This window comes from Camelus dromedarius, chromosome 12 (assembly GCF_036321535.1).
Source record: "Camelus dromedarius isolate mCamDro1 chromosome 12, mCamDro1.pat, whole genome shotgun sequence".
NCBI classification, from domain to species: domain Eukaryota; kingdom Metazoa; phylum Chordata; class Mammalia; order Artiodactyla; family Camelidae; genus Camelus; species Camelus dromedarius.
Genome location: NC_087447.1, coordinates 51,950,635 through 51,971,306, shown reverse-complemented (window position 1 = coordinate 51,971,306; position 20,672 = coordinate 51,950,635). Strand labels below are relative to the sequence as shown.

General features: G+C 42.5%; 1 protein-coding gene and 1 long non-coding RNA gene across 4 annotated transcripts in view; one reads left to right on the top strand and one right to left on the bottom strand.

Annotated features, from left to right (window-relative positions):
• Positions 1-646: 646 nt before the first annotated feature.
• Positions 647-10,959, bottom strand: LOC135322677 (uncharacterized). Of its 2 annotated transcripts, none has more exons than XR_010383430.1 (3): positions 10,848-10,959; positions 2,551-2,684; positions 647-920 (listed from the first exon to the last, which is right to left on the bottom strand). It is a non-coding gene; the product is annotated as an uncharacterized LOC135322677 (long non-coding RNA). The 2 variants fall into 2 exon arrangements; XR_010383431.1 differs by lacking the exon at positions 10,848-10,959 and adding an exon at positions 6,453-6,632.
• The window catches only part of GAB2 (GRB2 associated binding protein 2), a 149,990-nt gene continuing 138,720 nt past the window's right edge, over positions 9,403-20,672 (top strand). The window contains exon 1 of one of the 2 annotated variants that reach the window (XM_031460431.2): positions 9,403-9,610. In XM_031460431.2, coding sequence (XP_031316291.2) covers positions 9,536-9,610 — 75 coding nt within the window. In that variant the 5' untranslated portion in view covers positions 9,403-9,535. Of the gene's footprint in view, positions 9,611-10,030; positions 10,489-20,672 lie in introns of those variants that run through there. The other variant, XM_064492751.1, reaches the window with a different exon arrangement.

Sequence of the window (20,672 nt, the reverse complement as noted above, 5' to 3'; positions counted from 1 at the left end):
CTGTACCTTTGAGCTGGCTTCTCTGCCTCTCTGTCAAGGATAGGAAGACCAGCCTGCAGAGTGATACTGCTCTGGAACCCATGTGGCAAAGACCCTGCCACACCTCTCAACCCTTACCTCTTTTCCTCCCATCCTTTCTCTTCCACCACCTTTCCCGTGCTTTTTCTCTATGTGTGTTTCTCTCCCACTCTGATTCCTCCTATGCATGAAAAAGAGCAACATCCAGGTGCTTCCCTTTCCTTTCTGCAGCCTCCCCTCCACCAGATGTGTCAACTTGATTTAAAAAAAAAAAAGAAACAATTTACATCTAGTTTACTAACTTGTGCTAGAAGGCTCTTATATCTGGTTAATGTGTCTCAGAAAACATAGGAATGAACTGTTCTTTGATCATAGCCACAGAAATATCCTATGTGGAAACTTTTGTGTCTTTATTCTGACATTTCACTCTTGATTAACTTTTCCCAGTAGGTTAGCAGCCCTCAACAGAGTCCTGGCCTGCCCATCGAGCTGGAGTGCACCCTGCACCCTGACTCAGCACCGCTTGTCTCCACGTGCCTGTTAGTGGTCTTGGGTGGCTTTCTCGGGCTATACACCTGTCGCCTCTTAGTCACCCAGAATCAAAATACTAACAACTCTAATCACACTGTCTGAGGCCATGAGTCTTTATTTCAAGGGTGGCGACACTCCAGGATGCAGCTGGGATGTCTACATTTTCACGTGTTTACATCAGTTGCACCTCATGATACCAAGGGTTGGCCCGTGGCTTCCATTCTTCCTCCATTATGCTCCTTGGGAACCATATGCAAATACTGGTTGTCTTGTGCTGTCATTGTCTTCTCTGCTAGAACATGAGGTCCATGAGAACAGGAGAGGACGTTTGTCTTTGTGTCTTAAGTGCCTTGGAGAGTATCTGGAATATACTGAGTGGGTACTCATTAAATAACTCTTAAATGAATTAGGTGTCAAAAATTGGTGTTCCCAAAAAAAAGCAAATGTGTCTGTCAGACAAAAGGGAAATATTCCTTAAAAAAAATTCCCAAACTAGCTTTTCTCTCTTTATGTCTGAAATATTTCATGAATTGAATGTTTAAACTAGCCCTTTGTTTCTAAATCCAAGTCTGAAGCCGTTGTGTGAACATTGGGTGAATTGAGTTCAACTAGTAATTTGTTGTTATAATCTATTACTGAAGGTGAGTTTCTAGGGCAACTTTCTGCCATTGCTTTTGGGGGTAAAGTGACTTGGTAGACTTCTCAAGAACCTGTCTATGCTGTTCATCATTATATAACCAGTACCTAGCCAAGTAGTAGATGCTCAGTAAGTATTTGTTGAATGGATGTACTTGATTGATGGAAGAAATTCAGAAGCATATCCTAAAATGAACTTAGTTGGAGCCACTCAGATCTTCAGTTAGTGGTTTTCTCCGCCTTACTCTCTAAATCCAGACAGGTTTCTTGCCTCAAAATTGAAGGAGTTACTACTTACATCATCTAATTCAACAAAGGTTAATTGATGACTATTCTGTGCCTCTCTCTGTAGGTACCCCCAAAACAAGTAAAACCTAAGCCCTTACTGTTTGGCCCTGTACAGTTAGTTGATAATTTCTCTGTGTTCCCACAGTCCTTTGAACGTACCTCTACTATAACATTGCCCACATACTACTGTAGACATCAGCTTACCTATTTCTCTCCCCAGAAAGACCTTGAACTTCTTAAGACTCCAGTCTCACTCACCCTGGTATTCCAATGCTGAACTTTGGGTAATCGGTTCTTAGAAAAATCTTTATTGAAAATTGAGTAACAGGTACAGAAATAACCATTCCTAAGTAATGTATATTTGAATATAAATGTATTTTGTACTTGAATAGAAATATATGCCTTCCTAAGTTTTCTAAATTTCAAATGATAGATATTGGGTATGTCCTGAAAGAAGTAAGGTTGGGTTCATGTCTCTGTTAAACACCTTTCAAAGTATCTGCTTAGTTATCAGATCCATCCTTCCTCTGAGAATTCCCCACCCGCTCTCCTAGCCAGTGGACCCGCAGCAGACATACTGAGGACGTGAGCTTCCCTTGCTGATAGGACTAGGGGTGGACACCTGACCCGCAAATGGACCAGTCTCATTTTCTCTTAGAAAAATTGGAGTTGAGAACACTAGGAAATCTGGACTGGTTGCTTAGACCAGGGACATGTAAACTTTGGAGCTGTAGGGCAAACATGTACCTCAAGAGACAGAAAAAGTCTGTAGAGAGAAAGCAATGAAGGAAAATGCTCGGAGATGAAAACCCGTATGTCCTGTGAGAGAGACAAACACACGCAGATTGGCTGCTAGTGCTTGCTGCATTTAATCCTTGGTTGCTACTCTTCCTAAGGACACATTATTCAACTTTTTCTTGGGTTGCATGGGATATACTTCTTTTTTTTTTTAATCAATAAATTCCATGTTGGGGCTTAAGCAAATTTAAAATGGGTATCTGCTTTTGCAACTGAAAGAAGCCGTACACGATCTGAAGTTTATAGAAAGAATTCTCATTACTTTTTAAGTCTCATTACCTTTTTGTCACACCTGCATGTTATCCCAGGATATTTGTTGATCAGGAAATTATTTAGATGAGGAATTCCTAATAAATAAGATGCAACAGGAGAAGAGAGTGTTGACTTCTTTGCTTTTCAAGTTCCTTCTTATCCTAAGTCACAAAAACAGAAAACAAATGAATGGAGACTTATTTACAGAGAAGATTGGACACACATCAGACCTTTTTTGAACTACAGAATTGGATTAAAGAGGTTTTGAAGAACCCAGTGCATTTGGCAGCTTCCCAAGACATCTATTTTTGAAGATTCTGCTTTCCAGAACTTTTGTCACAGGCCTTAGCTGTGTTTCAAAGCTAGCCAAAACTGAAAACTGGGAGAGACCGAATGAGAAAGTGTGTGTGCCTAGAGCAGCCCAGACCCTGCTGTTGGGCTCGCCAGCAACTGTAATGGCCAGATCTCTCAAAGTAAGATAAAAGATTCTGCTCTTCAGAAATTGTTCCAAATATTAAGTTATAATGACTGCTGCCAACGTATTTCTAACCACTCTAGGAAAAGAAAACAACAACAACAAATAAGTTTCCAGCTTTTTTCTCAGTGGACACTCTGGACCTTGGAGAAGTTTGCATGTAATTTAACTGCAGCTACTTTCTTTTTTTAGCTAATTGTGTTAAATGTGCTTCATAACTTCTAATCCTAGCAGGGCTGTCATTTAGAAGAGGGGTGGGGGAAAACTGTTTTAATTCTGGCTTTTGTTTCAGCCACTAAATGTAATGCCACATGATTGTTGACCCAACAGTAATCCAGTTTAAAAACAGCCTTCAGAGTTACCGCATCATCAAAATTAACCCTGATTACATCAAATTATGTTGAAACAGACCACAGCTGTTGGCCCTGTTGAAGCAACTGCTTGAGAGCTCATCCAGAAGATACATCTGGGTGTCAGGAAGATACATTTTGGGTTTTATTTTTGTTTCTCAACACAAATGGAGGAGAAAACACACTGTTCTGCCCAGAGTGCTTGGTAGGAGCTGAAAACCTTCTGATTATCCAGAATCAAAAATCTTCTGAATTCCAGAAGAGAAAAAAAAAAACAAAACCCTGAGGCCTTCTGTTTCGGTTTTCTATAGGCAGGATGTAAGCAGGAGATCCAACTCTGTTGAGTATTGCCCTTGTCAGCAGAAAGAAGTGGAGCTGACTACAGAGAAGGATGGTGGGATTTTCTGAGGAGGGCTGTGTGCAGTGGTGTGCTGGGCTGGCTCATACCAGCCCTTGACAACAGTTCAACTTGTGGAAAATTTTGCAAGCTGATTGCCTAAAAAAAAAACCAAACGTTAAAATTAAATTATTTAAAAGTGGAAAATAACAGGTATTGGAGAAGATGTAGACAGATTGAATCTTCATACTTTGCTGGTGGGAATATAAAATGGTGTAACCACTGTGGGAAACAGTTAAGAGTTTTGTAAAAAGTTACCGAGTCACAGTATGATCCAGCAGTTCGACTCCTAGGTATATATCCAAGAGTACAAAAACAGGTTCACACAAAAACTTTAATGTGAATGTTCACAGCAATATTATTCATAAGAGTCAAAAAGTGGAAATAACTAAATTGCCCATCAACTGCTAAATGGATAAATAAAATATGGTACGTGGATATAATGGAACATTACTCAGCCATAAAAAGGAGTGAAGAAGAACTGACAGATACATGCCACAACATGGATGAACCCTGAAAACATTATACAAAGTGAAACGTCAGACACAAAAGGCCTCAGAGTATATGATTCTGAATATATGCAATATCCAGAACTGGCAAATCCATAGAGACAGAAAGTAACATATTGGTTGCCAGGATGTATGGGGTTGGGGAAATGAGTGACTGCTGTTGGATATGGAGTTTCTTTTTGGGGCAGTGAAAATGTTTTGAAATTAGATAGCAATGATAGTTGCACAACTCTATGAATATTCTAAAAGCCACTGAATTGTACACTCTAAAAGGGTGACTGTTTTAGATACCTTAATTAAAAACTTGAGTTACATAAACTTTAAATATATTAAAAAACAAAGAATAAATAACTCATCAGTTACTAAATATTCTAGTACATTTTACTCTTATCTCTGCTCTTGGCATTATGTCTATTGTATCTTTATGATGGAAATACTAAAGGTGCATTCTTATGCATTTCTTAACTCTGTGTTCAAAGGCATGAAGTTGATAACTTGAATTGGTCGATGGGGAGGCTTAGTGAGGGTTTTAGTATTTGCCCCACAAAAATTGTCACATACTACAAGTCAAGGTTACTACCACCACCACCAGCAAGCCAGGTTTTAAATTTAACAGCACATCACTGGCTGTATGGGTCAGACAGTTATCTTGAGTAACTGGTAGAATTAGAGAGTTAGATAAGATAATCTTCTGTGGCCTTTGGATCCCCAGCAAAACAAAAGACTAGCGAATCTGCACTGTCACTATGCATGCATCTCATGCAAAAGACATAGTATTTCTTGGTCAGCTGTTGTATGAAACCTATTTTGAGTCAGGGAACGTGATTCCTGTAGCCTTCCTAGTGTTGTGTGTTGGTACAAGGGGTCAAGTGATAAGAGTCCTGGAGGATTGTCAAAAAGAAGCCAGGTATCTGATAAACCATAAATGATTTTAACTCTTAGTCCCAGAGAGGAGGGCATCTGGTGAATCTCAGGGTTTGCAAACCAAGGATTAACAAGTGAAACTTCATAGAATTACCTCCAGCTGCTTCAGCTGTCTAAAGGTACCTTCACAGGGTGGGGAGGGTATAGCTCAAGTGGTAGAGCGCATGCTTGGCATGCTTGAGGTCCTAGGTTCAATCCCCACTCCCTCCTCTAAAAATAAATAAATACTAAATAAACCTAATCACCTCCCACCAATAAATAATTAAAGGTACCTTCACAGATACTAATCTCTGGTGTGGATGATCAAAGAGTTCTGGATGCTCCAGGGGTTCACAGCTCCCACTTGTCATCCTTTAAGATTTGGTCCCTTAATTTTCACAGCAAAAATTTACTGAGCATCTATTTTGAGCCTGGCACCATGAGGGGAGACTCTGGGGATACAGAAATGAGGGCAACAAAGTCCTGCCCTCAAGGAACTCACAGACAAGGAAACAAATATTTGCAGTACGATATGTTAACCCGATTTATATAGGTGCAGTGTGAATCTAAGGAAAGAACAACTGTGCTGGGGATTGAGGATGGTGAATTTTAGGGAAAGTCTTGACCCATGTTCAAGACTTAATTCAAGGTAAGAGTTCTCTCTGAAGGAAGTAAGAGGTCATCTTGCAAAGTAAAGTTTGGAGTACTAGGGCACTTGCCCAGGGATCTTGACAGTCTTTGTTCTTGGCAGTGTATGATCACTGATGTTGCAGCATGATCTGTGAATACCATGATGTCACCACCTCCGCCACTGTCAGCAGGTATGTCCCAAGAGCCTAACTGCCCCAAAGCCTTTAGCACAGGTTCTCTTTCTGAGAAACTGGGAAGCAACTTGCTGAAACTTTTCTCTTTAAGAAAGTTTATTTGCAAAATGTCTCTTACTGGGTTTAATGTCAAGCAATTCTCAGACTTAGAAGCCACAGACAGGGAGGAAACCCAATTAGGTCTTCAACCACACCCCAGCCCACTTCCAGATCTTAGTCCCAACCAGATGCCAAAGTTGATTTGAGTAAGTTGGAGTAATTTGATGAAACCAAGTGGGCTCAAAGCAACCAGGGGTTAAAGAGGTACACAGCTGAACATGCCTGAGAGAAGTGTCCTGAAAGTCACCAGCTGAGGTGGCCCAGCTGGTCATACTGACTTTGGCAAGCAGCACTCAGCTCTGAAATTAACCTGTCAACTAAATTGAAAGGGAGAAAAGGCAGAAGGGCTAGGACACAAACATCCATCCCCACCTCCAGTCTGATCACTGACGTCAGGCGTGGCGTGGGCGGTATTAATCACCCAGCCTGGTGTGCCGTTGAGGACAGCTCTCCTTCCAGCCCTTCCAACTCGCTTCTGGGAGCGTTCCACCAGCCATGCACCTGCCGCCGGCCACAAACCCTCAGCTCCCAGACAGGCACGGATGCAGGCTGTCGCTGACGACACTCAAAGCCACAGCGCACCCTTTAGAACGCAGGCTTTGTGGGGGGAGGGGCGGGAGCAAAATGTGGTGCCTATGCTTTCTCTAATCTCTGCAATGCACCCCCAGAGAAACCCTCATAAGATGGATCATTTCCTGGGGACTTAACGAGAATATAGAATTAATGGCCCAAAGCGCTTTTTGTAGCCGGTCATTAATTCCCCCAGGAAATACCGGTGGTCTTTAATCAAAATTGCCTTTAATTATAGACTAGTGATACTTGTCCTCACAGGGTTTGTGGGGGCTGTCGTCCCAACTAGTTCCGATAGATGGCGCCTATCTTCATGTAAATAAATCGATTTGTTTTCCATCTCTTCACAGTGAACCCCAGTGAGCATTAAAAAAGAGAGAGAGAAGGGAGTGGAGAGGACTTAGTAAAGACCCAGTAAGGTATGTTTCGTCTGAAGGCCGTTTCCAGGCCTGGAACATACCTCAGGCTCAGAAGACTGAGCCGCACCGGGGTGCCCCAAGGGACCTCAGGAACAGTCCCTCCGAAGTACAGCCTGAGCTGGGTGCTGGCAGGTTAGTAATGAAATAGGTCGGGGCGGGGAGAGCACCAAGATGACCCCCTTCCTCTAACCTTTGGGAAAGGAGGGGTATGTTCAGAGAACATTTCTGAAGCTGATCCTCTTGTGTTGTATTTCAAGGCCCCTCCTGTCATTGGCCTCAAAACATCAAACTTCTGTTTTCACATGTAATTATAAATAACAACATGGAAGGCGGTGTCTTTTGCTAAACAGTAAGATCCTAAAGAGTTTCTTGCAGACTGCAGCCCAACCCCCAACCTTGCTGAACACTCTCCCAGTCAGTCTTAGATCATGTAACTATTGAGAGATACATAATAGAAGACTACTCTTCTAGGGAGCTAGGGCCTGTGTATGGCTGACTTGCATCACAAACCATGCAGATTTCTCAGACTCTGCAGTCCCTGGGACTTGGCACCATGACTCAGACGTGAATGAAGTCAGAGGATGCTTTAGTTTGGTTGGGAGTCTGCCTCCTGATTGATTTGGCAGGCTTTATTTTGATATTTGTCTCACAGGGTTTTAAGGTACTTAAAGCCAGAGGTTAAAACGGCCATAATTCTGGTGGTGGCCCTTTTATGTGGCTTAAGGATCCCTAAATTGGAAGACTCAGTGGCTCTGGTTTCAGCTATATTCTGGTTCTGATTTTACAGCACATTGGATAGTGAAGAAAGTCAGGGAAATACTGGGTCCAAGGTTGCTGATCTCAACCCCTCAGGGTGCTTAAAGAGCTAAGCATATAGCAAAGGATTAGCTTTTACAAACTGACTGAAGTGGCTGAGCTTTCCCCAAGCCAGCCAAGATCTGTAAAATCAGAAGGATGTCCAACTGTGTGAAACAACTAGCTTTGCGGCACAGAGACGGGGAAATAAACAAAATAGTCTTAGTCTAAAGTTGTATGGGGAGTGCAAGATGCTGCTGGTTCTCCTCATCTGATGGGAGCGGTTCCCTATTGATATAATGGGTTACTATCCACTTTTAAAAGAAGTTGTGGGGAGGACCTACCTTTTCATGCTGCTTATAAAGGTACGTTGTGAGTTGAAAAGAGCCCTTACCAAAGTCTTCTGGTTTTGCTTTTTTTTTTTTTTCCTTCTTATTTGCCTCTACCCTACCCCTGAGGTGCTGGATTTGTCAGGTGTGTGCTTCCACATTGCTTTGTCTCAGTTAAACCTCACCACAACGCAGTGAGAGAGGTATCTATATCATAGGAGCCCCAGATAGTTCTCAAAACTTGTGTCAGTGAGTTGGAGCTCTGGGGAACTTTGACCCCAATTTCTTATTCTACACCACCTTGCCTTCCAGTTCACTATGAAATAGTCCATTAGCTCATTTTTGCTTCCTTGATAGTGCAAATCGTAAGAATTTTCTTCTAAATTGTTTTTCCCAGAGGCAGTGTAAGAGCCAGCTGGACTTTATATCTTGGTAATGAGAGGACCCTGAATTGATATGCAGCAATTCTCTCACTTTAAATGGAAGATTGAGCAGGACCAACCCCCACTCCAACCCCACCCCCAGAATTAGAAACTTGATTGCATTGCACACGTTTCGGGGCCTTGGGCTATCTGTAAAATGGGAATAATACTGCCCGCCCAATTTGTAGATTTGTGAAGAGAGTCGTATAAGCAAGGACTGTAAACGCTCAGCACGCAGTAGTCCGTTTTCTCTCCTCTCGCCAAGGGGGTGAGAGAGTTAATGAAACTCTTACTGGGAAGCGGATCACTAATTTCAGCCAGAACCAGACCTGCTGAAACCTGAAACTCGGGGAAATGGATAGGAAACGAGAACAGCCATCGGGTCCCTTCCTGACGACCCTCTGTGAAAAATCGATTTTGGGATCAAGGGCGCGTAGTGCCTTCCCACCACCCCACCCCCACTCCCACCAGGGGCGCGGTCGTCCCCCCCCCGACCCACGCTTGCTGCTGGAGGCTTTGGGAAAAAAGCAAGACCCGGGGGCACGGCCGGCCGCGAGAGTCCTCGTGAACCTCGGGCCTCTCGGGTCCAAAGGCGCGAGGCGGTGTTTGCGTCTTTGAAGGCGGCCCGCCCGGGGGCGCGGCGGGCTGTGGGCGTGGCGAGCGCGCGCCGCCCTTCCTGCCTAGGCGCCCTCACCGCGCCTGGGGTGGGAGAGCGCGCGGCCACGGGCACGCGCGGGGAGAGCGGGCGCGCGCGAGGCAGCCGGGCCCGCGCCGCGCCGCCTCGTCCTCGTCCCGCGGCGGCCGGCCGTCCCGGCCCCTCCCCTCCCCCTCGAGCTGCGTACGGCTGGCCGGCTGACCCAGCGGCCCCCGCCCGCGCCCTTGTCCGCCGACCCCGCGGCGGACTCCAAGCGGCCGGCAGCATGAGCGGCGGCGGCGACGTGGTGTGCACCGGCTGGCTCAGGAAATCGCCCCCGGAGAAGAAGTTGAGGCGCTATGTGAGTGCGGGCGGCGAGCGGGTGCGGCCGCCAGGGGTGCGGGCGGGGGGCGCCCCGCGGCCTGCGGAGGAGCTGGGGGCTCCGGGAGGAACGCGCCGACGGGGAGGGCGGGCCCGGAGGCCTCCGGGGGGCGAGGCGCGGCCGGCGCACCCCACGGCTTGGGGCTGTGTGGGGCACCTGCACACCTGTCACAGGTGCGCCGCCGAGGGGCGGGGCGGGCGGGCAGGTAGAGGCTGCGGCTGCTTCTCCGTGAGGCGGTCGCGGCGGCGGCGCCTCCCTAGCCAGCCTCCCTGTGAACTAAATCCAGTATTGAAGTTTGTATTGTTTTTGGAGACCGAAAAGAGTTGATTCCTGGGGCTGGGGGGCCGTAGTAACCCCGAGCGGCTTCAGCCCGTGGGGTTGGGCGAGTGGGAGGGAAAGGGGGGCGTAGGCTTGTGGGGTTGTGCAGGCCAGCCCCCCACAGAGGGCGAGGCGCCTCATACCCTTTACCCCTTCCCTTTCGCTGCCCGCCTTTCCCGGTGGCCGCCCGCTTCCTTCCAGTCCACAGCCTCTGCATCATGGGCAGCGTCAGCGGCATGTGCAGCCCTTGTATTAAGTGACTCACTTGTTTGTCCCCCTTCTTTCCCTTTATTCTGTATGTCTCTCACATGCATCCCCCTCACCCCACCCCACGATGGTGACACTGCAGTTTGGTCTGCTATAACTGGCCCGGTTTTGTGTTGTGTAGTCCTTGGTGTCTGGGGTCGGGAGAGATCAAGGTTCTCAGTTGCCAGGTGGTGCTAACCGACAGTGTTTACCGAAATTGCTGTGACAGCCTCCCCCTTCTAAGTGAGAAGCTAGCAACAGCATGGGGAAGGTGGTACAGCCTGGTCTGAACGGTGAGGAGGTCTGGCTTTCTTTTCTGTCCACCAGAAGATGCCTTGCTTGGTGGGGTCAAAGTACAAGACGATAGCAATTACTGAGATTTGGCTGAAATCAGCTCTAGGCTAGTCACATAAATTTGCAAATGGAAGTAATGTCGCTAAAACATGTCTGGGTCTCCCATCCTTTCCTCTTCCCTTCCTGTGAAATGCCCTTGTTAAACTGACTCGTGGTGCTGGAGTCTTTGGGATCATTCCCACAGCATGGAAGTGAGCTGTTGCCTTCCAGCTGCAGTGCATCAAGGGAGCTCTGAATAGACCCTGCCCTCTGTCAGCTGCACTAGTGGCTGTCCATGGGGGGAGAGGCAAAAGCTTACCAGAGTTTCCTGTCTTGGCTCCCCAGATCAGAACCAAGGGACTTCTGGCCTCTGGATTGAGGAAGTGACATTCTGTTTTTCAAAGGAAGTGTTGTTGTTGCAGAGTGTAACTGTATGTAAATGAAAGTAGGCTCTTATTTAGATCATTTGCTGGGGGTGAGGGGAAACATAAGGATTTAGCACATGACTTTTGTTAGTGGACGTAGATTTTAAATATAGTAGAGATAAGACAATGAAGTGTTCATTTCAGTTTTAAAGCTCATTTTTTCAGGGATCTCCATGTAGCCGATGAATTAGAATTACTGAGGAAAAAAGTTTTCGCCTCTTGTGGGTTGTGTCTGTTCATTAGGGAAGGTGAATTTTTGTGTTAGGTTAAGGAAGATTAATTTGCTGTTCATGTTTTTACAAATATAAAGCAAAAAAACAAAAGCCTCTGACAACAAAGAGCTTCTGAAAACTATCAATAAAAGTGTAATACTATACCAGCTAGTGGAATAAAGTATCCAGTAAAAATGTGACTGTTAATTGTCAAATTAGAACACTACTCTAAGCAACCTTGAAACTTTATTTTTGAAACATTTGCAAACAGTTTGACACTGTAGCTACATTTGACTGATGACTACTTCAACTGTATCATTCAGACTCTCTTTATGATCCATTTCATGGATATTTTTGTTCCCAACCAAGTTTAGAGGCTTTGGGGTCAAGCACCTTTTCCCCCCATTTGAAGTGCTTGACACCCTACAGTTATAAGATGACCTCAGCTGTTTCCCATCTCCCTCCATCAGCTCCAGCCCATAAGACCAAACTAGTAACAGCTTTTCTTAGTCCAGGGTGTGATGTGTTCCGTTGGTATGACTGGAAGTCTCCCCCACTGTGGAAGTTCAGTTCCCTAAATTGAAACTGAGCTGATTTGTGTAACCCTAAACTCTTGGGGAACAGTCTTACTTTGCATTGTCTTTTCTTTGGGGGTTTTGAGAATTCCTGTTTTAAGTTAGAACTCTGTTCATTAGCCCAAGTTTGTTAGAACCAAATTAGGAAACAAGTATTTCCTAGCTCCATTGCTAAACACACACCCCCAAATTGCTGCTTCTTCTGGTATCTATAATAGCCATGTGGTATTATAGATCAATAAATCTTCATTATAAGAACGTATCAAACATCTGAAATAAGGGGGAAAGGAGTTTATGAAATAAATTACAAGTAGTTAATATTAATTTTTTTAACCTTATTTAATGTGGGGAGGAGGTAGGTGTAGGGGTAGAAAAACAACTTGAAAGAAGCGATGGCAAATGTAACTAGGGATTATCTTTGGGGATTTTTTTCATCAATGGCTTTTCTAATTTATTAATTGTAAGAAAGTGTAAAAGGTCTGTTCAGTATTTACCGTGTACCTTGGAGGAATTACAAAAAATGACCTCTGGAAAATGGTATTACCTCTGGGGCATCATGGTATGATTGCAGTGGTTGGCTGGCAGAAGGAACAGCCCTCCCATCATACCACAATATGCATGTATATGAGTGTGTTCATGCACATGCATATGTGAGAACACGCACCTATACATGTATATAAAGCTGAAGCCAGGTTTTCTTGAGGAAGAACATATTTTGTGACATACAGTGCCCTGTAATTTTCTATTAATTTCAGTGGGTTAAAAGATTTAAGGGGAAAGAGTGGCAGCAGCAACGCCCCCTAGTGGCTAATTTGAAGAAAGTTGTGTATCAATTCTAAAGAACAACCGAATTAAGGAAGCTGTTTGTTTTTCTTTTATTTTTAGAATAAGCTTATTTATTAAATACCTGTGTCCCAAGCACTGGATTAGATACTGGGAATAAAAGTTAAGCCATCCCTTCAATCTTAGTGTATGACCTTACCTTCCCCTTCACAAAGAAAATTAAATCTATTAGGTCACATGCTGTGACCAGATTTCCAAATTTACCTGTATCTGCATGGTTCCTTTCTTTTTTCTGTCTTCTTAGAGTAGATGAGGTGCCCTTTCTAACTGGGCTGACACTGCTCCGTGGACTGTGGAACATATTTTCTCCTGCCCATTCAGATCATTCTTACTCTTTCTGTCGTGAATCTTCAGGTTCTTCCCTGTACCTGTTTGTTTTCATTAACATTTAAACATGCTTCCTTTTTAATAAAATTCTCCCTCAGTATCACACCCTTTCCTTCTCACTGTGCTTTCTCCTTTTCTTTAGGGCTAAACTTGTTAATAGTTGCTTGTACTCTTCTCCATTTCTCCTGCTTGCTTCTCAGTGGGCTCCAATCTGAAACCTACTTTGTCATTTCACCAAAGTTATTCCCAGTGTCGACTGAAGGAAAAGAAAAAGAAAAGAAAAAAAGCCTACAACCTAAAAGTTGAGAATTGTGTTTTATTCAGCAGACTTTCTGAGGGCTTAAGCCTGAAAGATAGCCTCTGAGATGGCACTGAGGGTCTGCTCTGGAGATGTAAGGGAGGAGCCAGGATATATAGGAGTTTTTGCAACAAAAACCAGGTAGTCAGAATGTCAAAAGATTACTGTTAATGAAAGAAAGCCAGACATCTCAAGTTAATGAATTTAACCTGACTTTTCTATGTATGGGAGGATACAAGAGCTGTGCTCATTGGAATCTTTCCTTTGATTTGCACCTTAAGTATCTTTGGCCAGTATCCTGTTTTTCTCCATTCTGAATACCCTCAGGGTACATAGTCAGGGAGGGGCGAGGGGGGAGGGCAGTGTGGAGGGACAGCAGCAGTGGCTGATGGCTTGATGGCCACAGCATCCTTTGTTTACTGATAGGGCAGGTGACATTCTTCCTCTGCCTCAGAAAGGCACCAGTGACACCCAGGTCACTAAATTCAGAGGTGTATTTTTCACTCCTTATTTTATTTCTTCACTGCCTGATTACAGTGGACCACTTGCTCCTTCTTGAAGCACATTCCTCTAGTCTTGAGTGATACCATTTCACTGGTTTTTCTCCCTTTTTGGCCCCTTTGCTAGGCTGACCTTCTATCCAGTCCTTAAAGATTGAGGATCCTTTATAGATACAGTGGCTGTGGTCTCTTTTCTCCACCTTGGAGATCCCATTCATTCTCCTGACTTCAGTTATCATTTGCATGCTGGTCATCATCAAGTTAAATTTCCATCCCAGAGGTGTGTTCTGGACGCCAGACTTGCAAATATAGTTGTTAATTGGGCATTCCTTCTTTAATGTTTCCCAGGCAACATAAGGTCACCACACCCAAAATTAAACTCTTATTTATTCCTCTCTTTTCCATCCCACATCTGTGCAATAAATGGTGCCACTGAACACCCACTTTCTCAAGTGAGAAACTTGGAAGTCATCCTTGACTCCCCGCCATGTACTATCCCACATCTGATCTTTCACCAATGTATTAGTGCTATCATCTAAGTATATTTTTTATATACTTCTCCATCCCCACTGCCATGACTCTTACCATTTTAATAGCTGTCTCTTGAGCACTTATCCTGTGCCAGGCACTATGCTTAGACCATTGATCTCTTAATTTAATCCTTTTAGCCCTTAGAGAAGGGAAGTGGCTTGCCCAGCGTTACCTAGTTCTGTCCCAAAGCCTAAGCTTTTTCTAAAAATTAAACTTTTTATTTTGAGGTAATTGCAGAAGCAATTTAGTTGTAAAAATGGTAGAGAGAACCCATATACTCTTTATCCAGTTTCTCCTAATGGTAACGTCTTGCAAAACTATAGTACAATGTGGTAATCAAGATATTAACAGTGATACAGTCAAGATAGAGAACATTTCCATTAGCACATGATCCCTTATGTCGCCCTTTTATAGCCTTGTGCTCTACCATCTCACACCCACCACATCCTTAAACCATGACAATCACTAATCTATTCTCCATTTTTATGTGTTGTTATTTCAAGAGTGTTATATAAATAGATTCATAAAGTACAAACTTTTGGGGATTGGCTTTTTCATTCAGCATAATTCTCTGGAGATTCATCCAAGTTGTTACATGTATCACTAGTTCATTCTTTTTTTTTTTTTTTTTTTTTTTTTACTGCTGAGTAATAGTCCATGGTATGGATGTTTAATTATGTTCATTAGTTTAAAAGTTCACCTGTTGGTCTTAATTTACATCTTCCTATGGCCAGTGATGTTGAACATCTTTTCATATTATTATTTGTCATGTGTATATTCTCTTTGGTCAAATGTCTCTCTTCAAGTTTTTGTAAATTTTTTATTTAGATTTTTTTTTTTTTTTTTTTTTACTGATGAGTTTTGAGAGTTTTATGTATACCAGATCTTGTCAAATATGTGGTTGGCAAATATTTTCTCCCAGACTGAAGCTTGTCTTTTCATCTACTTAGCAGAGTCACAAAGCAAAAGTTTTTTTTTTTAATGAAGTCCATTTTATCAATTTTCCATTTTATAGGATGTACAAGTATAAGAATTCTTTGCCTAGCCCAGTTGCAGAGATTTTCTCCGTTTCCCCCTAAATATTTAATGATTTTATATATTTTTACTTACATCCATGATCTGTTTTAATTTTTATATAAGGTGTGAGACTTAGATTGAGATTTTTAATTCATTTTTATTATTATTTATCTGGCAATGGATGTCTGATTGCTTCAGCACTGTTTGTTGACAAGGCCATGTTGCCTTTATTGAATTATGTTTGCACCATTGTCATAAGTCATTTGGGCATATTTGTGTGGGTCTGTTTCTGGGTTCTCTGTACTGATCTGTTATTCCATGTGTCTATCCCCCTGAAATACAACATATTCTTGGTAACTCTAGCTTTTTGATAAATCTTCAAATCTGGTAGACTGATTCCTCAAGCCTTTATTCTATCAGATTATTCTTAAATTTTTGTAAAAGGTCAATTTGAAAAGTCAGCATACCATGAGAAAATTGGAACAATACTGAAGTATAAATAAAAATTACCTATAATCCCATTAACCTTGAAGTTTTCTTTAAACTTGTCTTCTCAACAGAGAATGTGAATGTATCAAATATAATTTAGTTCAGTAAGTTATCAACATCCATTCTGTGCCAAGCACTCAACTTCTGGGACTACAACGAAGAAAAAGAAAAGGCTTCCTGAAGAGGTGGCCCTAACTAGAAGTAAGCCAAGAGGAGAGTGAGAGAGACCAGTGACAGTGGAGGCCAGATGTCAAGAACCTGCATGGTGTGTGCAGGGACACTAGAAACAGTTTGGTGTTGCTAAACTATCAGCGGGATCATGGAAGTAGTGGGCTCTGAGACTGGAGAGGTAGGCAAGAGAGAACATGTGGGCTAGTAAGAACAGGGGAGAGATACTAAGAGTCAACAGTACATGAAAAGTTGCTCAACATCAGTAGTCAATGGGGAGATGCAAATCAAAACCACAAAAAGATATCACTTCACACCTGTTAGAATGGCCATGTCAAAAAGACAAGATAACAAATATTGGCGAGGATGTGGAGAAAAGGGAACCCTTGTGCACCGTTGGTCAGAATGCAAACTGATGCAGCCACTATGGACAACAGTAAGGAGATTCCTCAAAAAACTAAAAATAGAGCTATTATATGATCCAGCAATTCCACTTCTGAGTATGTATCCAAAGAAAGTGAAAATAGAATATTGAAGAGGTATCTGCACCCCAGTGTTTGTTGAAGCATTATTCACAATAGCTAAGATAAGGAAACAACCCACATGTCCATCAATGAATAAATAGATAAAGAGATGGTATATATATGCAATGAAATATTATTCAGCTATGACAGAGAAGGAAATCCTGCTGCTTGCTACAATATGAATGGACCTTGAGGGCATTATGCTTAGTGAAATAAGTCAGAGAAAGAAAAATATTGTATGATATCACTTGTGTGGAACCTAAGGGAAGCCAAACTTGTAGAAATAAAGAGTAGAAAGGTGGTTACCAGAGGCTGCGGGGCAGGGAGATTGAAGATATGTTAGTCAGAGGGTGTAAACTCCCAGTTAGAAGATGAATGACTTCTGTAGATCTAATGCACAGCATTATGGTTATAGTTAACACTGTATTTTACACTTGAAATTTGCTAAGAGAGTAGATCTTAAATGTCCTCACTACAAAAAAAAAAAAAGCTAATTATATGATGTGAATGGAGGCGTTTGCTAACGCTACAGTGGTAATCGTATTGCAGTATATGAATGTATCAAATCGACATGTTGTACACCTTAAACTTACACAGTGCTCTATGTCAATTATATCTCAGTAAAGCTAAGAGGGGAGAAGGACAGGAGAGGAGGAGGTCTTCAGAAACTAGAGAGAATTCAAGACTTATTTCTAGGCCATCTTCGGCAGCCAGGACTTTATTCCAAGAGATTATGTGAGTATTTAAACAAGTGCTCTGTCTGGTCTCAGTTCCTGGGACAGATAACCACATGGAAATTCCTTTTAGCAACATGGATGAACCTCTGTGACATTATGCTAAGTAAAATAAGCCAGTCACAAAAGGACAAATATGTGATTCCACTTACATGAGGTACCTAGAGGAGTCAAATTCATGGAGGCAGAAAGTGCTTGCCAGGAGCTGGGAGGAGGAAAGAATAGGGAGCTACTGTTTAATGGGTACAGAGTTTTAGTTTTGCAAGATGAAAAGTTCTTGAGATGGATGGTAGTGATGGTAGCACAATGTGAATAGTCAATGCCACTGAACTGTACACTTAAAAAAGGTTAAGATGGTAAATTTTATGTTATGTGTATTTTTCTACATGTTAGAAAAAACTTCCTCATTTGTTAGTACTTGTCCCTGCTAATACTTCTAATCCAAGAGAAAAGACAGGGTGGAATCTCCACAGCCTTGAATGATAATGGAATGTTCTCTCAGGGACCTAAGGACCAGAGGCAGTGAAATTGTGCAAAGTAGGAACACATGCTGCTACTTTGCTTAATGAAACAACTTTGACATGGCTTTCTGTTTCTAGCTGGCCTTTCTCTAGCTTGAAGGGGATAATAGAACATGGTAACCTCAAGCTTATGAGAAATGCTGAGAAATATAGGTTCCTTAACAAGCTGTTGCCTGCATCCAAATTAATGTTGACACATATTTATAGAGTATATTTTGTACTCTTTCCCTTCCCAAGGGAATAAATCAATACTCAACTCTGCTTTCAAGGAATCTGTAGGCTAGGGAGATCAGAGGTATACATCTGAAACAGCAATGTCCTTATATGGAGTTATGTGGTCTAGGCAGAAAATTTTGTGAAGGCAAGAGTTCTGAGCACAAGAAAAGACAGAAGAGCTTCCTGGAGTAGGAAGCGGGAATGTGAGTTGAACTCAAAACATTAAGACCTAGAAAGGACTGTGACAGATAAAGTGGGAAAGAGGCAGGGCACATGGGATGTGGGAAGCAGTGAAAATCCATCCAGAGTGGATGAGTCTATAGTAGAAATCAAAAAGGGGATTGAAAAGTGAGTAGATCGCAGACATAGCGAACAATCTTATGGTTACTGGGGATAGGGGGTGGGGAGGGGTAAACTTGGGAGTTTGAGATTTACAAATGTTAACCACTATATATAAAAATAGATAAAGAACAGACTTCTTCTGTATAGCACAGGGAACTATATTCAATATCTTGGAATAGCCTTTAATGCAAAAGAATATGAAAATAAATATATGTACATATATGCATGACTGGGACATTATGGTGTACACCAGAAACTGACACAATGTAACTGACTGTACTTCAGTTAAAAAAAAAAAAGTGAGTGGTGAGCTAAGGAGATAGACCATAAAAGGCCTTACATGGTAGGGTGACATTTATTAATGAAGAGCATCAGTCTAATTCAGTAAGTCTTTGCTTCTCAGCCACTCCTTCAATGTGAAATGTCAATGTTGTGTTGACATTGCTTATCTTCAGAAGAGCTCTGTCTTAGTGTTTCAAGGGGCTTTGGGTCCTTGAGCAAATGATGTGATTCTCTGAGCCTACCTCCTTGTCTGTAAAAGATGGAGTAATACATCTTACTTTACTGGATTTGAGAATTTACTAGATAACAGGTGACAGAAATCTTGGCACAATATCTCGCCCAGAGTAGGATTTTAATATTGGGGGATGTGGCATTTGGGGCCGATGTTTGTTTATATTTGTTAATTGTTTCATAGGAACTTTGAATATGAGTGTGGTTCTCTTCACATCCCTTTTAAGTCTGGGTCAGGCCTGAAGTTTACAATGTCAGAATGCAGGTGGAATTCCCGAGCTAGATACTACATCTGGTTCTAGGAAGTTAATTTTTCCTGAAAGGAACATCTCAAGGGTCACCTGATCTCAAGGAAAGAAAATGAAACCACATGGGGATTTGTGTCAACTGGTGACACTGACCAGTCCCTAAAAAATATGTGTATGCTAAGGGATGTAAAGATCAGTGTGAGGTTCTGGAGCCAATGTTTGAGAACGGCTTAAAATGTAAAGACATCCCAGTGAGTGGTAACCCTTTAAGGCTCTGATGTCTCCTACCTTCCAGGCCCCACCAAAGTGGCTTGTTTGGGCTCTCTTTGTGGCTTGTTTCCATGGCACTTTTTTTCACTTCCGGTTTGGAATTCTCACACCGGGCACTTTACATGATAGTGTGAGCATCTCTCTTAGAGTTTGGTATAGGCTTTGTGCCACTTGTCTGACACCAGCTGTAAGCAAGGTCCTCTTGAAGTCACTGTCATTTATGCTTTACAGCTACCCCTTCCCCAGCTTTGTGCTTGCTTCTTTTATGTATCTACCAGTTGTCAAAATAGTGAGTGGGCTCCTTAGTAGCCTTCAAAGTGATCAATTAAGATATTTTTTGGTATCCTGAGCTGGCATATTTATACATATTTGATGTGTTTGAACCTGTTCTGGTTTTATTCTTACTGATGCTCATGTTGAACAATCTTTAGCCAGTGTGAGCCTGTTCAAGTTGGCTTCTGAGTCCTTTTGACATGACCTTACTTGTATTTGATCATTTCTTTGTTGTCTGGTATGACAAGAGGTTCCAGGCTTATCTTGTACATTTCCTGACCCAGACTTGGAATTAACCATTTCCTCAAAGCGTTCTTTTCTTCTAGTAAAAAATGGTATCTGGAAACCCACATGAGCATTAAGGGGTGCTTATTGTTTTGGGGTTGGTCACACACACACACAATTTCAAATATTAAGATTTTATCACATTGGTTTCATCTATCCCTTTTACTGTTTCATTGTTGGAGTCTTTTGAAGCAAATTCTAGACATAGAATATGTGTGTGAATGTACCCTACCTTGTGTTCACATTTCCCCTGGTTAGACATTTGTTACTAACAATTATTCACAGCTATATACAGCACAGGCCCATTCTGTGATACAGGCAAAACATCGTCTGAGAGTATCACCCCAGCTGGTGAGCCACAACACTTAGGCATCATTAACTAGCACTGCGGTGCACTTGGAAGGTTTTCTTGAATAGGCAATCTGTACACCTTTCCTTAGCCTGCTTTGGAAGAACATGCCAGTTGGAGCTCTGCTGGTTTGCAGAAGCAAGGGAAGGGGCTGTGTTTTAAATACGATAGTAGGGAGGTTAATTTTCTTGTGGAGACTGTAGGAATGATCTGTGGCTTTGATCTTTTGATACATTTTTTCTAGAGGAATAAAATGTGTATGGGCTAGATGGATATATAGTTTTTGCATGCCAAAAAAGGCTAAAGGGTGCCGAGTTTAAAGCCCATTAGAAGTCTGTCTGAAGATACTGTCATTAATAAATAGTAAGAGTCTACAGTGTACATAGTAGTCCCCTCTGGGTTTACATTCTTATTGGGGAAGCAGCTTGAATTATAACGGCAAGCAGTACAAATGGCAAAGACTAGTGTTGCGAGAGCCCAGGAG